General features: G+C 39.0%; 1 protein-coding gene across 2 annotated transcripts in view; it reads left to right on the top strand.

The window, feature by feature from the left end:
• Nucleotides 1-16789, top strand: part of XPO5 (exportin 5) — a 58385-nt gene that overhangs the window by 14130 nt on the left and 27466 nt on the right. For both annotated transcript variants that reach the window (XM_049892708.1, XM_049892717.1), the window contains 6 exons: nucleotides 1103-1202; nucleotides 2084-2167; nucleotides 10492-10617; nucleotides 11785-11875; nucleotides 13407-13535; nucleotides 14847-14965. In XM_049892708.1, coding sequence (XP_049748665.1) covers nucleotides 1103-1202; nucleotides 2084-2167; nucleotides 10492-10617; nucleotides 11785-11875; nucleotides 13407-13535; nucleotides 14847-14965 — 649 coding nt within the window. The remainder of the gene's footprint in view (nucleotides 1-1102; nucleotides 1203-2083; nucleotides 2168-10491; nucleotides 10618-11784; nucleotides 11876-13406; nucleotides 13536-14846; nucleotides 14966-16789) is intronic.

The raw sequence follows: 16789 nt of genomic DNA, 5'->3' as shown, positions 1-16789 counted from the left end.
GCTGCAACGCTCTTTTTTGATACCTTTTCCTTATTTTAGGTCCCAACAGCAAATGAAAAGTTGTGAAATGTAACATCTTAAAATTTCTTACTTCCATTTGGGTATAACATTTATGATGACTTTATTTCCTATGGAGACTGCAGCTCTGTTTTTAGGGGTCCTGGTAATTAAAAGAATAATATGTCTTTTGGGTAGCCACTGTTATAACTGCTTTTGGGGCCTGTTTCTTAGTTCCATAGAGAGTGTGACATTTACACTGAGGTGCCCCATCTCCATTTGTGCTGGAGGTACTATACCATACCCATAGTTAACTAGAGCCATGATTCAAACCCAGGTAGCCAGGCTCCAGAGCCTGTACTCGAGACCATAACTTCATACTGCCATTCAGCATCACTAGAGACTAGTATTTGGTTACCCACACGCCCATGCTTTTTATGTTATACATATTCTGTTGCTTACAAAAACAGCTAATATGGCTGGTATTCACACTGGTCAGTACTAATCTCTGTTACTGTAAGTAGTCTTACATCATTTAAGGTCAGTTTTTGCCACCACATAAGTGTAAAGTTTTTTTCTTATTGTTACTGTAAGTAGTCTTACATCATTTAAGATCAGTTTTTGCCACCAAATAAGTGTGAATTTTTTTTCTTATTTAGCAGAGCATTATTTGGAGTCTAAAATAGGAGACAAAAGATTGCAGAACTGAACTGAACAACTTAAAGAAATGAGACACAAAGTCATGTTTTTATTACACCTCTTTTTATTTTTTTGGTTACATATTCCCCCCGTAAGCTCTCTTTAAGTCTTCACTAGGTATCAACTGGTATCTTTTTTGTGCAGCTATAAGCATGTAAACTGTTTTATACAGCCATGTTCAAAACTTACATTATATAATGCCCAGAGCTAGAGCATCTCTCGAAGGATGAGATTGCGTTGAGCCATATTCCTCATCAGTCTTTTAGTGTTTGGTTGGCTTTTTTGTTTGCTCTTTTTACTTTAAATATCAACTGAAATTTGAATGTTGAGGCACAGAACATATATAATGGGAATCTCATTGGCTCTCTTGATGTACGGCTAATCACGCTGTTATCTCATTTTACAGAACTGCCGACGGAGGAGGCTTGGTAGAGAAACACTATGTCTTCTTGAAGAGACTTTGTCAGGTGTTGTGTGCTCTGGGCAATCAGCTGTGTGCATTGCTGGTGAGCACTTACTTTCTGGACAGCTTCAGGGCCACTGGGGAGAGCAGTTAGAATGTCATTTGCATAAGGAGTGGCAGATGCCATTAATTCTGGTCTGATGGGGCATTACCCCCACAGATTACATTAATGATTCTGTAGGTTAAATTATGTTAATATGATAGGGTTTGAATGGTGTAAGTTTCTTTTAACAAATCAATTATTAATATCAATGGAGAACATCTATATCCTTTATTCCAAAAATGCAGTGTTGGTATTCTTTTGAATTTTCATGCTTGTAGAAGATTTAGTCTGCTGAGTGTGTCACCCTTTGAAGTTCTATTTAACCATGAAACATTATGGATTTAAATAAAGAACCATTTTCCCAGTGTTATTGGATCATAAAAGAAAACTTTAGCCTAATTGACCTGGAAAAATGTTTAATCCTCAGTCTTGAAAGTTGAAAGATAAGGCATTGGAACAAACATTTGAATTTAATATTTTGCCTTTTTGTGATAGTTTGAGTGGTTAGAAAGGATGGAGTTTGAGACATAATGACCTGAACCACTGAACGGTTATTTAATAGGTTGGGTCACAGAGATGTGAGTAGACCAGCTCTGAAGAACTAATGGGGATTTCTTGTCTCCGTAATTTTCAAAATGAATATTCTTTTTTAATTTACTATTTGACCACGGAATGGATTTTAAAAATGATGATTGAGGAGGTAAAGTGGCTGTCCTAGTTTTTAGCCCTTGAAATGATGCCTCCCTTTGGCCAAAGGGAAGTATAAAGTGCTTTCAACACTGAAACTTTTTAGAGTGTTTAAGATATCCGTATTCCTTTCTTCCCTGCTCCCCTCCCTCCCACATAAACATCATTAATGTAGATGTCTTTTCGTCTTACAGGGTGTAGATTCCGATGTAGAAACTCCAGCGAACTTTGGAAAATACCTGGAGTCTTTTCTTGCTTTCACAATCCATCCAAGTCAGGTAAGCTTTTTACAGGTAGCTTCTCAAAAATTTAGGTGAACCAAAATCAAGCATCGTGGCCTGAAATATTAGCAGCTCATATATAATGTGTCTCTTAAGGCCCTAGGAAATGACTATTGTGTTATTTCATTAAGAGAATCATTGGGTCTTCTTCCCGAGCCAAACATTGCACTGTCTAGGTTAACATGTTTTCCCCTCAGGTAACATCATCCTGATACCTCAGTCACATGTGAGGTATGTCCGAGCTGATTCGGTGCTAGTGGTATTTTTTTTTTTTTTTTCCTTTTTTTATTTTATCGTGCTTTAAGTGAAGGTTTACAAGTTCACCTTAGTTTCTCCTACAAAAATACTATACACACATTGTTATATGACCCTAGTTACACTCCCTATAATGTGACAGCACACTACTTTCTCACCTGTATTTCCCTTGTTTGTTCAACCAGCTCTTGTCCTTTTCTGCCTTCTCATCTCACCTCTGGACAGGAGCTACCCATTTAGTCTCATGTATCTCCTTGAGCTAAGAAGCACACTCTTCACAAGTATCATTTTATGTCTTGTAGTCCAGTATAATCTTTGAAGAGTTGGCTTTGAGAATGGGTTTAGTTTTGGGCTAATAGAGAGTCCGAAGGCCATGTCTTCTGAGGTTCCTCCAGTCTCAGACCAGTAAGTCTGGTTTTTTTTACTAGAATTTGAGTTCTGCACCCCACTTTTCACCTGCTGTGTCAGGACTCTGTTGTGTTTCCTGTCAGGGCGGTAATTGGTGGTAGCTGGGCATCAGCTAGTTCTTCTGGTCTCAGACTGATGGAGTCTCTGGTTTATGTGACCCTTTCTGTCTCTTGGGCTCGTATTTTCCTTGTGTCTTTGGTGTTTTTCATTTTCCTTTGCTCCAGGTGGGTTGGGACCGTCTTAGATGGCCACTTGCTACCTTTTAAGATCCCAAACACCACTCACCAAAGTAGGATGCAGAACATTTTCTTAATAAACTTTGTTATGCCAGATGACCTAGATGTCCCCCAAAACCATGGTCTCCAGACCCCAGCCCAAGCTACTCTGTCCCTCAAAGCGTTTGGTTGTGTTCAGGAAGCTTCTTAGCTTTTGGTTTAGTCCAGTTGTGCTGACTTCCCCTGTATTCTGTGTTGTCCTTCTCTTCATCTAAGATAATTCTTGTCTACTGTCTAGTTAGGAAACCCTGATGGCATAGTGGTTAGTGAATTCCCCTCTCCCTCCCTCCCCATTCTAGTAACCATCAAAAAATGTGTTTAAACCTCTTTTTGAGTTCTTATAATAATAGCCTCATACAATATTTATCCTTGTGCGACTAATTTCACTCAGCATAATGTCTTCCAGATTCACCTATATTATGAGATGCTTCATGGATTTATGGTTGTTCTTTATTGTCCTGCAGTATTCCATTGCGTGACTGTACCATAATTTGTTTATCCATTTGTCCGTTGATGGGCACCTAGGTTGTTTGCATCTTTTTGCTGTTGTGAACAGTGCTGCAGTGAACATGGGCGTGCATATAGCTGTTTGTGTGAGGGCTCTTATTTCTCTAGGATATATTCCAAGGAGTAGGATTGGCGAATCATATGGTGCTTCTATTTCTAGCTTTTTAAGGAAGCGCCAAATCAATTTCCAAAGTGGTTGTACCATTTTACATTCCCACCAGTGGTGTATAAGCATTGCAGTCTCTTCATAACCTCTCCAACATTTATTATTTTGTGTTTTTTGGGGTTAATGCTAGCCTTGTTGGGGTGAGATGGTATTTCATTGTAGTTTTGATTTGCATTTCTCTAGTGGATAATGATCGTGAGCGTTTCCTCATGTATCTGTTAGCCGCCTGAATGCCTTCTTTGGTGAACTGCCTATTGATATCCTTTGCCCATTTTTTAATTGGGTTATTTGTCTTTTTGTTGAGTTTTCGCAGTATCTTGCAGATTTTAGAGATTAGTTGCTGACTGGATTTGTCATAGCCAAAATTTTTTCCCCACTCTGCAGGTTGTCTTTTTACTCTTTTGGTGAAGTCTTTAGGTGAGCGTAAGTGTTTGATTTTTAGGAGCTTCCAGTTATCTAGTTTCTCTTCTGGTGTTTGTGCATTGTTAGTAATGTTTCGTATCTGTTTATGCCATGTATTTGGACTCCTAGCTTTGTCCCTATTTTTTCTTCCATGATCTTTATCATTTTAGATTTTATATTTAGGTCTTTGATCCATTTTGAGTTAACTTTTTTTGCAAGGTGTGAGGTATGGGTCTTGTTTCATTTTTTTGCAGATGGATATCCAGTTATACCAGCACCATTTGTTAAAGAGACTGTCTTTTCCCCAGTTAACAGACTTTGGGCCTTTGTCAGATATCAGTTGCTTATAGGTGAATGAATTTACGCCTGGATTCTCGATTCTGTTCCATTGATCTATGTATCTGTTGTTTTACCGGTACCAGGCTGTTTTGGCTACCGTGGTGGTATAATAGGTTCTAAAATCAGGTAGTATTACGCTTCCCACTTTGTTGTTGTTTTTCAGTAATGGCTTTACTTATCCAGGGCCTCTTCCCTTTCCATATGAAGTTGGTAATTTGTTTCTCCATTTAGTTAAAAAATGCCATTGGAATTTGGATCGGAATTGCGTTGTATCTATAGATGGCTTTGGGTAGAATAGACGTTTTCACAATGTTTAGTCTTCCTTTCCATGAGCAAGATATGTTTTTCCACTTATGTAGGTCTCTTGGTTTTTTTGCACTAGTGTCTCGTAATTTTCTTTGTATAGGTCTGTTACGTCTCTGGTTAGATTTATTCCTAAGTATTTATCTTTTGGGGGGCCATTGTAAATGGTATTGATTTTGTGCTTTCCTTTTCAACATTCTTTTTGTTGGTGTAGAAGAATCCAACTGATTTTTGTGTGTTTATCTTGTATCCGGACACTTTGCTGAACTCTTCTATTAGTTCCAGTAGTTTTCTTGTGGATTCGTTAGGGTTTTCTGTGTATAAGATCATGTCATCTGCAAATAGAGATACTTTTACGTCTTCCTTACCAATCTGGATGCCCTTTATTTCGTTATCTAGCCTAATTGCTATAGCGAGGACCTCCAGCACAATGTTGAATAACAGTGGTGATAAAGGGCATCCTTGTCTGGTTCCCATTCTCAAGGGGAATGCTTGCAGACTCTCTCCATTTAGGATGATGTTGGCTGTTGTCTTTGTATAAATGCCTTTATTATGTTGAGGAATTTCTCTTCTATTTCTATTGTGCCAAGAGGTTTTATCATGAATGGGGGTTGAAGTTTGTCAGATGCCTTTTCTGCATCAATTGATAAGATCATGTGGTTCTTGCCTTCTGTTTTATTTATGTGATGCATTACATTGATTGTTTTCCTAATGTTAAACCATCCCTGCATACCTGGTATGCATCCCATTTGGCCATGTTGAATTATTTTTTTGATGTATTGTTGAATTCTGTTGTCTAGAATTTTGTTGAGGATTTTCATGTCTGTGTTCATGAGGGATAAAAAACCCACTGCCGTCGAGTCGATTCCGACTAATAGCGACCCTATAGGACAGAGTAGAACTGCCCAGGGGAAATTGGTCTGTAATTTTCTTTTTTTGTGGTGTATGCCTGGTTTTAGTATCAGGGATATGCTGGCTTCATACAATGAGTTTAGGAGTATTCCATTCTTTTATATACTCTGAAACACCTTTAGTAATAGTGGTATAAACTCTTCTCTGAAAGGTTGGTAGAATTCTCCAGTGAAGCTGTCAGGGCCAGGGCCTTTTTTGTTCAGGGGTTTTTTAATTACTTTATCAATCTCTTTTGTTATGGGTTTATTTAGTTGCTCTACCTCCGTTTGTGTTAGCTTAGGTAGATAGTGTGTTTCTAGAAATTTGTGCATTTCCTCTAGGTCTTTAAATTTGTTAGAATACAGTTTTTCATAGTATTCTGTTTTGATTCTTTTAATTTCATTTGGGTCTGTTTTGATATCACCCATCTCATTGCTCAGGTTATTTGCTTCATCTCCTGTTTTTCTTTGTCAGTTTGGCCAGTGGTTTACTGATTTTGTTCTTTTCGAAGAACCAGCTTTTGGTCTTGTTAACTCTTCAATTATTTCTCTATTCTCTATGTCATTTAATTCTACTCTAATTTTTATTACTTGTTTTTTTCTGGTGCCCGAGGGCTTCTTTTGGTGTTCTCTTTCTATTTGTTTGAGTTGTAGGATTAATGTTTTGATTTTGACCCTCTCTCCTTTTTGGATGTGTGCATTTATTGCTATAAATTGACCTCTGAGCACTGCTTTTGCTGTGTCCCACAGGTTCTGGTACAATGTGTTTTCATTCTCATTTGATTCCGTGAGTTTCTTTATTGCAACCTTAGTTTATAACCCAGTAGTCTTTGAGCAAGGTGTTGTTCAGTTTTCATGCGTTTGATTTTTTTTCCATTACTGATTTCTACTTTTATGGCTTTATGGTCAGAAAAGATGGTTTGTAGTATTTCAGTGCTCTGGATTCTGCTAAGGCTTGATTTATGGCCTAATATGTGGTCTATTGTGGGGAATGTTCTATGTGCGTTGGAAAAGAAAGTGTACTTGGCTGCCATCAGGTGGAGTGTTCTCTATACGTCTGTGAGATGAAGTTGGTTGTGGCATTTAGACCTTGTGTGTTTTTATTGAGCTTTCTGGATGTTCTCTCCTTCACCAACAGTCTCCTACTGTTACTGTGGAACTGTCCCTCTCTTTTCAATCCTGTTAGAGTTTGTTTTATATTATTTTGGAGGCCTGTTGTTGAGTGCATAAATATTTATTATGGTTGTGTCCTCCTGGTATATTGATCACTCAGTCATTATATAGTGTCCCTTCTTTTCCTTTGTGGTGGGTTTTACTTCGAAGTCTATTTTGACAGAAATTCATATGGCCACTCTTGCTCTTTTTTGATTGTTGTTTGCTTAATGTATTATCTTCCATTCTTTGAGTTTTACTTTGTGTCTTTAAGGTGTGTCTCTTGTGGGCAGCATATAGACGGGTCATGTTTTTTTAATCTATTCTGCCACACTGTCTCTTTATTGGTGCATTTACTCCATTTACATACATCATAATTATTGATAGGTATGAGTTTAGTGGTGTCATTTTGATGTCTTTTTTTTTTTTTTTTTGCATTGTTGACTGTTCCTTTGTTCTGCTTAATTTTCTGTGCTGAGTCATTTTTATGTAGTTTCTTTTCATCTTTTTTGTTGTTGATTTTGTATTTGCTAAGTCTGTGTTTTTCTTGTTCTTTATTTTAATGTGTAGGATTGTTAGTTTCTTTTGTGGTTACCTTTATAATTACCCCTCTTTTTCTAAGTTTAAACTAATCTTTTATTTCTTTGTATTGCCTTGACTTCCTCTCCATATGAAAGATCTATGACTACATTTTTTAGTCCCTCTTTTTTGTTTTAATGTTGTCATGTTTTACGTGTTGCCATCTCTGTATCCCTATTTTCAGTGTTTTAGCTTTGATTTAGTTTTGTGACTTCCATATCTGGGTTTATATGTGGCTCCCCTGTCCTGTGTTCTAGTGTTGGGTTGTTATATGATGTTATTGATTTTCTAACTAAAGGACTCCCTTTAGTATTTCTTGTAATTTTGGTTTGGTTTTTGCAAATTCCCTAAACTTCTGTTTATCTGGAAATGCCCTAATTTCACCATCATATTAGAGAAGACAGTTTTGCCGAATGTATTTTTTTGTGGTTGGCAGTTTTTTTCCTTCAAGGCTTTATATATATCATGCCATTGCCTTCTTGCCTGCGTGGTTTCTGCTGAGTAGTTCAAGCTTAGTCTTACTGACTCTCCTTTTTGTAGGTGACTTTTTGTTTATCCCTAAAAAAAAAAAAAACTTTTTTTTTTTTTTTCCACTCTTAAAATTCTCTGTATGTTTGGTTTTGGCAAGTTTGATTATACTATGTCTCGGTGAGTTTCTTTTGTGATCTACCTTGTGTGGGGTTGTATGAGCATTTTGGATAGATATCTTCTCATCTTTTGTGATACCAGGGATGTTTTCAGCCAATAAATCTTCAACAATTCTCTCTGTATGTTCTGTTCCCCTCCCTGTTTTGGTATGCCAGTCACTCATAGGTTATTCTTCTTGATAGAGTCCCACATAATTCTTAGGGTTTCTTCATTTTTTTAAATTATTTTATCTGATTTCTCTTCAAATAAGTTGATATCAAGTGCTTTATCTTCAGTCTCACTAATTTCCACGTCCATTACCTCAGTTCTGCTCTTCTGACTTTCTACTGAGTTGTCTAATTCTGAAATTTTATTGGTAATCTTCTGGAATTCTGTTTGTGCTCTCTGTCTGGATTCTTGTAGCCTGGTAAATTTGTTGTTATGCTCTTCTCTGATCTTCTTAAGTTCCTCTGTTCCTTTGCCTGTATAGTTCCTTGGCTCGTTATACGTTTTGCCTGATCTCCTTCCTGATCTCTTGAAGAGTTGTTACTAATCTTTTGTATTCTACCTCTGGCAATTTCAGTAAGTTCTCTTCCTCCAGAAGATCTCTTGATTCTTTGCTTCAGAAGCTTGCTGAAGCCATCATGGTCTGCCTCTTTATGTGATTTGATATTGAATGTTGTTTCCAAGTCATTGATAAGTTATATTTATTTATTTTATATTTGTTTACAGTGTCCTAGCTTCTTGTTTTGTTTTGTTCTGATTTGCCCAGATAGGCTGCTGGAGTGAGCTAGTTTGAGTGTGGGTGCCTTCGAAGCTCTAACGTCCTTTCAGCAGGTGGTTAGATCTGTTACTAAGTATGTGAGCTCAGGAGTCTGTTTACTTTCCTTGTATGGATTCAGCTCAGGGTCCAGGTAGTCCAGGTCACCACACGTATGGTGCAGGCTCTCACCTACAGTCTTAAATGGGCAGGGGTGATTGGTGTAGGCACAGGTATCTGGCTGCAGTAGGGCGTCACGCGCTGAACAAGGCAGGCAGCTGACAGCTGCCCCTGAGTGTCTGGGAGGAAAGCATGTCCCTGTTCCCTAGAGCACGTAGGTGGGTGGGTTTTAGATCCAGATTGTGGGCACCCAGTGCCGTTGGCTGTAAGTACTGGGAGGTACCACTTATCCTTGGACCCCTGTTGTAGGTGGCTAGATGGCATGGATGGAGCCACCTGTCCTCAGGCTCCTAATGTGGGTAGGTGAGGGTTCTGCTTAATAGGCAGAGCAGTGTCGAATAACATGAACTGTCACTCTACCATAAAGCTGATACAGTCGAAGTTAGGCTTCGGGTATATACCCTGTTGTTCTGTGCTAAAGGGGGCCTTTTCTGTTGAAATTGACCCACACAGGTCTGTGCAGGGGTAAAAGGCATTTAAAGTCTGTGGACGCGTTATGCCTGTGCCTAGGAAAAGGAGCTGTGCCTTCCCTGAGGTCCTGGCTTAGGGGAGCTGGGAGATTATTTTTTCCTGTTTGTTAATTTGTTCCCTCTCCAAGGCCAGGAGAATGGCTCAGGGCACCTGACAGGTCCTAGTTCTGGCCTAGGGGACATGAAAATCTCTGAGGCTAGCCTGGGACCCAGTGCAGAGCGGGGAGGGGGTAGGTTAATGGGAGAGAGGTTTTTCCCAAAAGGGTGTTTTTTGATCCACGTGGTAGGTTAAACGCATGTACTTATCTTTTGCTGATTGAGCACCTCTTTTCACTGGTTCTGGAGGCCTGAGTAGACTCTGCCACATGGTCTCTCCCGATGTGGAAAACCTGTCCCGAGCACCACTGCTTGCCTCACAGCTCATGCCAGCCGGTCCAGCCTGCAGGGTGCCGCTTCCCACCATGTCATTTCTGGCAACAACTGACTGCTTCTGAACCATCTCTCCCTTCCCCTGCTGCTCAGTCTGATTCCTCACCTTTGCCTTAGATGTTCAGGGCTCCTAGATTTGTTACATATAATCGATTCAGTTGTTTTTTCGGGTCCTTTTTATAAGAGGGACTACAGGAAGCATCTGACTACACCACCATCTTGGCCCCACCTCAACTAACAGTATTTTAAATACAGAAGTCTGATAGTGTTATAAAATTAATTTCATCCCATTTAAAGTTTTTCCTCTCAATAACATTCTGAGATTCTGTTATCCTTTCTTAAATAATAAAGTGGTAGAATTCAGCCCACATTCCCAGAATTGTACCTGACCCACATTCTGTCTCAGTAACGTGTAGGCCATAGTGAGCATTAGAGTAGTGACAGTTTAAAAATATTAAAGAGATACTTCTATAAAAAAAAAGTTGAAAACTGCTGGGCTAAGAAATTATCTTGGTTATACAGAATCCGCACCCTTACTCTGAGGTTTTTTGTTTTTTTTTTTTCTTTTTTTCCCTTTAGTTTCTACGCTCTTCAACTCAAATGACTTGGGGAGCCCTTTTTAGACATGAGATTCTATCCCGTGACCCTTTGCTATTAGCAGTAATACCAAAATATCTTCGTGCTTCTATGACTAACTTGCTGAAGGTATGTAACGGGAATCTAAATATGTGGAGTGCCTGTGAATACACATAACTGGCATCATTGACAGCCCTTTTTTGATTGCTGAGATCCCTACCTTGGGCATATTATTCTCTTTTTCTTCAGGAAGAAAGCAGTCCATACTGGGTATTATAGCTGCTCTTTCATATTTTAGAGCTAGGTGCTAAGGAAAAGAAGTGATAGGACAAGATCAATGACAACTCAATATGATAAATGCTGTACAGGGGTGAAAAGCAGAATGCTTCGGGGGTAAATTAGAGGTGTAGTCTAGAAGATTCCAAGAGGAGATAATATCTAGGAGTTTTTTCTGAAAATCAAGTGAGAATCAGGAAGGCAAGTGAGAAGGAAGTAGGAGTGGAAGCAAAGATTGCTTACTGTCTCAATAGACAGTAACTTATGAATTCCCTGTGATACTTGGTGAGAAACCCTGGTGGCATAGTGGTTAGGAGCTATGGCATCTAACCAAAAGGTTAGCAGTTCAGATCCACCAGGCGCTCCTTGGAAACCCTATGGGGCATTTCTACTCTGTCCCGTAGGGTCACTACAAGTCGAAATAGACTCAATGGCAGTGGGTTTAGTTTTGGTTTATGATACTTGGTAAGGACTCTTGGCAGTTGATAGTTTCTTGTTTTGATTTGTAAAGTCCGAGAGTGGAATCCATTCAAGAGTACCCTTATTTGTGCAAGTAATTCACCTAGCACAGAGTATATTGGGTTCTTATTCCGTGCTAAGGTCTTCAGTACTTTTTGAGTGAAACATACAAAGTTCTACCTGCTCATTACCCGAATTCAACTTTTAATAACATATATAGTTCTCAGTTCTTTATTTGTTATCGCATGCCACGTATGACTTGGTCTTGGGACATATTCATACTCGTAGACCTTAAGTGGATTCCAGAATTTAATTCTTCTGGAAGAACTTGGAAGAAAATATCAACTATGGAAGTATTCTCTTTTCTGCTCTTTTCAGACATATTGGTCCTGGGAGCAAATTTAAGCTTGGGATAGAGCAGAAATGGCTATTTATCATAAAATACCTGGTGCAAACCCTTAACTCTTAAACAAATTTAAAAGTGCTTGAGTTCCTGGAGCTTAAGAATTCTCTTAGTAGGTCCATTTTTGTCCCCTACTCCAATCATCTTTCTCTTTCCAGATGGGCTTTCCTTCTAAAACAGACAGCCCTAGCTGTGAATACTCTAGATTTGATTTTGATAGTGACGAGGACTTCAATGCTTTCTTCAATTGTAAGTGATACTGGCTTGGAATTTCCTCTGACAGTGTCAGAATGGTATCTCATGTTATGAATCATGGTGCATGACCTTTGCGGTTTTGTTGTTGCTAGGTGCCATCAAGCTGATTCCCACTCATAGCGTCCTTACGTACAACAGAGTGAAACACCGCCCAGTCCTGTACCATCCTCGCAGTCATTGCTATATATGAGCTTGTTACTGCAGCCACTGTGTCAGTCCATTTCATTGAGGGTCTTCCTCTTTTTCGCTGACCCTTTACCGAGCATGATGCCCTTCTCCAGGGACTGGTCACTCCTGATAACATGTCCAAAGTACGTGAGAAGAAGTCTCGCCATCCTCATTTCTTATTAAATAGCCCCAAATGTAGACAGCTGCCTACTTAAGCTCTAGTTTCACATTGTAGAATTGTGCTAGGATTGCATTCATTCCAGGTGTGGTATTTTCTGTTCCAACACGCGCACACCTTTTGGACATTGACGTTTAGGGTAGGTAGTAACAGTACTTAAGACAGTCTTGAATTTTTTTTCATGCTTAGGATTAAATACCACCTTACTTCTCAGTTCTTTTTTCCAAAAAGAGGGAAAAACCCATTATGTTTTAATATCCTAATTCTGTTCTGGGTTTTCTCTAGCCTTATTTCCTTCTTATCTCCTCTCCCTCTTAGCTTTATTGAAATATCATTCACTTACTATACAATTCACCCAATTAAAGTTGTATAATTCAGTGGTTTTTAGTGTGTTCATAGAGTTGTCCAGCCATCACCACAGCCAGTTACAGAACATTTTCATCACCCCAGAAAGAAACCCTGTACTTGTTAGCAGTCATTCTTCTATCCCCTCATCCCCCCGACTAGTCTTTGGTAGCTACTTATCTATTTTCTGTCTCTGTATAATTGCCAGTTCTGGACATTTCATATAAATGGAATCATATACTACATGGTCTTTTGTGACTGCGTTTTTTTACTTAATGTTTTCAGGATTCATCCACATTATAATGTGTATGAGTTCTTTTATTGCTAGTACTGTTTTATTTATCTGTTTATCAGTCGATGAACATTGAGTTGTTTCCACTTTTGGGCTATTAGAAATAATGCTGCTGTGAACACTCAGGCATAGGTTTTTTGTGTGGGCATATGTTTTTTTTGTTTTTTTCCCTTGGCATTTAACTGGGAATGGAATTGCTGCGTAATACGGTAACTCCATATTTAATGTTTTGAGAAACTGTCGGACCATTTTCCGTTCCTCCCAACCTTATTTCCTTTTAATTCCAACACAAATGGGAAACTACTTTTAGTTTGCCGCTTAACAGGATCTAGCTTGGAAGGCAGTTTCTAGAGGTGGTTTATTTTTGAAAATTTCTGGATTTTTTTTAATTCAGCAAAGCTTTATTGAAAATCTAATATGTTCAAAGCACAAGTCTACAAAACCATTTCTTTGAGCATTTCCCTCTGGGATGGGTAAATAAATAAACATTAACTAATCACCTGTTATATGCCAGTTATTGATTCATGTCCTTTTTCTGGCAGCCTCCCGGGCCCAACAAGGAGAGGTGATGAGGTTGGCATGTCGTTTAGATCCCAAGACTAGTTTCCAGATGGCTGGGGAATGGCTGAAGTATCAACTCTCAAGCTCTATGGATACTGGAACCTTGAACTGTAAGTTTTTTGCATTGCTGAACATTAATGAAGCATCTTATCAAAACTGCTTTTCTTTTTCTTTTCTAACAGAACCAACCAGTTTTTTATTGTTGATTTTGTTTCTTTAGTCACCATCTTAAAAAATTTCATATCTTGCCCTAACTTTTCAGAGCTTTTCAACCAAGTTCTTGCACAGCACCATTCCTAAACTTGCAAAGAATGACATGTTAGGCAAGCATAACAATAGGAGCAGTACAGTTACTTCCCATATTGGCCACTTTAAATCCTTTGGGAAATGCCACTTTATGTAAAGTCAGAATATTCCCCTCTACCCAAATGCATAACTTGTCTGTATTCTTATTGTCTGTTGTCTTATCAATGCAGGGTATGGATGACAAGTTGAATAAGGCAGGCAAGTGTGAGTTAAAAAATTTCCATACTCAACGGTTGATTTCCAAGTACATGGGTACTTGACATTCATGGGATTTAACACTTAATAGTTCTCAGTATTCATGGTTGACTAAAGGCCCCTGACATCTAGTAAATTGAAAGTTTGCAGAGGCCCAATTATGTTGCACCATTATGAAGCTAGTGAATAGGAGCACTATATGGAAGTAAGAAAAATAATTTGTGAATCTCTTTGCCAATGCTGTTTGAGTGATGTACTCTGGTGTTACACAGTTTGGACATAGCCCTTAAAATTGTCATGGTGCTTTCGCATGTGAAGCAGCATTTTGTATCCTCTATCAGTTCCTTGGAAGATTTTTATGAACTGAAATAGTATTTAGATCCCTGTTGTTAGGTGCTCTCTCATTTTCGACTCAGAGCAACCCAGTGCGAACTACCACGCAGGGTTTTCTAGGCTGTAATCTTTATGCAAACAAGTCACCAGGTCTTTCTCCTGCAGAGCCACTGGGTGGGCTCAAACCTCCAACCTTTCAGTTAGCAGCCAAGCACTAACCATCGTTCTACCAGATTCCTGTAGATAAACTGTAAGGGGGGAGGAAGAGAGAAATTTGTATTTATCAAGTGCTCATCATGGCACTGCTTTTAATGTTTACGTGCGTGTTCAGTACTCATAACGATTTTACAGACAAGGCTCACAGAGATGAATTCAGGCAGCTCATTGTTAGAGGTGGAGGCTGGATAGGAATCCCTCTGGCATACATGGTCTTTTCTTCTCCTAGAATGTAAGCGGTTAGATTACCCTATTCCTTCAACTGTGAAATTACTGAGTGGTCCCTACAGCCCTATTGTCTCTCTCTTTCTTTTGTGTTCCTATAATGCTGGGTGTGTGTGTGTGTGTTTTTAAAGCTTGTTCTTCTACAGCTGGAACTGGAGAAGGCAACCTCTGCTCCATCTTCTCACCTTCATTCGTGCAGTGGGAAGCCATGACTTTTTTTTTGGAATGCGTGATCAACCAGATGTTTCGAACACTAGATAAAGAAGTAAGTAACTGTTTCTCCTGATTGTAAAATTATTGTGATTTTTTTTTTTTTTTAAACTGGCAGAGGGATAGGAAAATTTGTTAATGTAAGTCTTATAGAAAAGGAAACTGAGATTCAGAAAGGTTAAATAACATACCCAATTCAAATAACTAGTAAATGACAGAGCTGGGATCCAAACTCATATCTATCAACTCTAAACCCTATAAAGTCTAGTATCCGTTTTAAAGTTAGTAAGATGAGCCTGGTAGTACATAGGAGCCATAGTTAGGATAACTATTGCGATAACTATTGCAGGGAAGACAGTGATGGAAACCTTAAATTGAGTAATCTTAAGAGATGCTTATGGCAGGTGGACCAGAATATTCATGTTCGCTAATCATTGTCCTTCTTCCCCTCAATAATGCTAAATACATAGGTCTTGTTTTTCTGTATTTCATGTAGCCTGTCACCTTTCTCTTATTGGATTACCTCAGGTGCAGCTACAATTATTTGGGTAACAGCACGTACCATATTAGCTATGTTAATTAGATTAAAATAATTGGATCACAGCTAATTGTGGGGTGATTAAATTTGGAGCATTTTAGGTGAGTTTTAGAAAGCAATCTGTAAGTATTTTGAAGATACGTTAGATATAGTACATTTTTTCATGAGTAGCATATTAACACATTAGGTATTCACGTAGTTAACCTAAACACTAGAACCCAATGGAACAATAAAAAAAAATTAGACAAAGGATATGATCAGATAACTTAGAAAGGAGAAACTAAAGTAGCTAATAAACATGGGAAAAATTCAACCTCATTAATAACCAAAGAAATGCAAATTTAAATAAGCTCATTTTTTTATTTATTAAATAAGTAAAGGTTTCAGGGAATGATACTTCTTGTCACTGAGGCCGTGGTAAGGAAGACACATTGATGGATAGGGAATTGGTTGATTCAGCCTATAGAAAAGAAAAGCAACTTGACTTAGAAATATTCATACCTTTGACTCAAAAAGTCTGGCCATCCCCATTATGCTGAGTGAAATTAGTTGCAAAAGGACAAATATTGTATAAGACCACTATCATAGGAACTTGAGAAATTAGTTTAAACTGAGAAGAGAACATTCTTTTGTGGTTACGAAAGAGGGGAGGGAGGAAGAGGGGCATTCAATAATTAGATAGTAGGTAAGAACTACTTTAGGTGAAGGGAAAGACAGCACACAATACAGGGGAGGTCAGCACAATTGGACTAAACCAAAAGCAAAGAAGTTTCCTGAGTAAACTGAATGCTTCAAAGGCCAGCGTAGCAGGTGCAGGGGTTTGGGGACCATGGTGTCAGGGGACATCTAAGTCAACTGACATAATAAAATCTGTTAAGAAAACATTCTGCATCCCACTTTGACGAGTGGCGTCTGGGGTCTTAAACGCTAGCAGGCAGCCATCTAAGATGCATCAATTGGTCTCAACCCACCTGGATCAAAGGAGAATGAAGAACTCCAAGGACACAAGGTGATTTCAAGCCCAAGAGACAGAAAGGGCCACATGAACCAGAGTCTACATCATCCTGAGACCAGAAGAACTAGATGGTGCCCGGCTACAACCGATGACTGCCCTGACAGGGAACACAACAGAGAACCCCTGAGGGAGCAGGAGAGCAACGGGATGCAGACCCCAAATTCTCATAAGACCAGACTTAATGGTTTGACTGAGGCTAGAAGGACCCCGGTGATTGTGGCCCCCAGACCTTCTGTTGGCCCAGGACAGGAACCATTCCCGAAGCCAACTCTTCAGACATGGATTGGACTGGGCAATGGGTTGGAGAGGGACACTGGTGAGGAGTG

Source organism: Elephas maximus, chromosome 1, assembly GCF_024166365.1.
Source record: "Elephas maximus indicus isolate mEleMax1 chromosome 1, mEleMax1 primary haplotype, whole genome shotgun sequence".
Taxonomy (NCBI): domain Eukaryota; kingdom Metazoa; phylum Chordata; class Mammalia; order Proboscidea; family Elephantidae; genus Elephas; species Elephas maximus.
The sequence above is the reverse complement of the archived record's forward strand: the minus strand, read 5'-3'. Positions and strand labels throughout refer to the sequence as shown.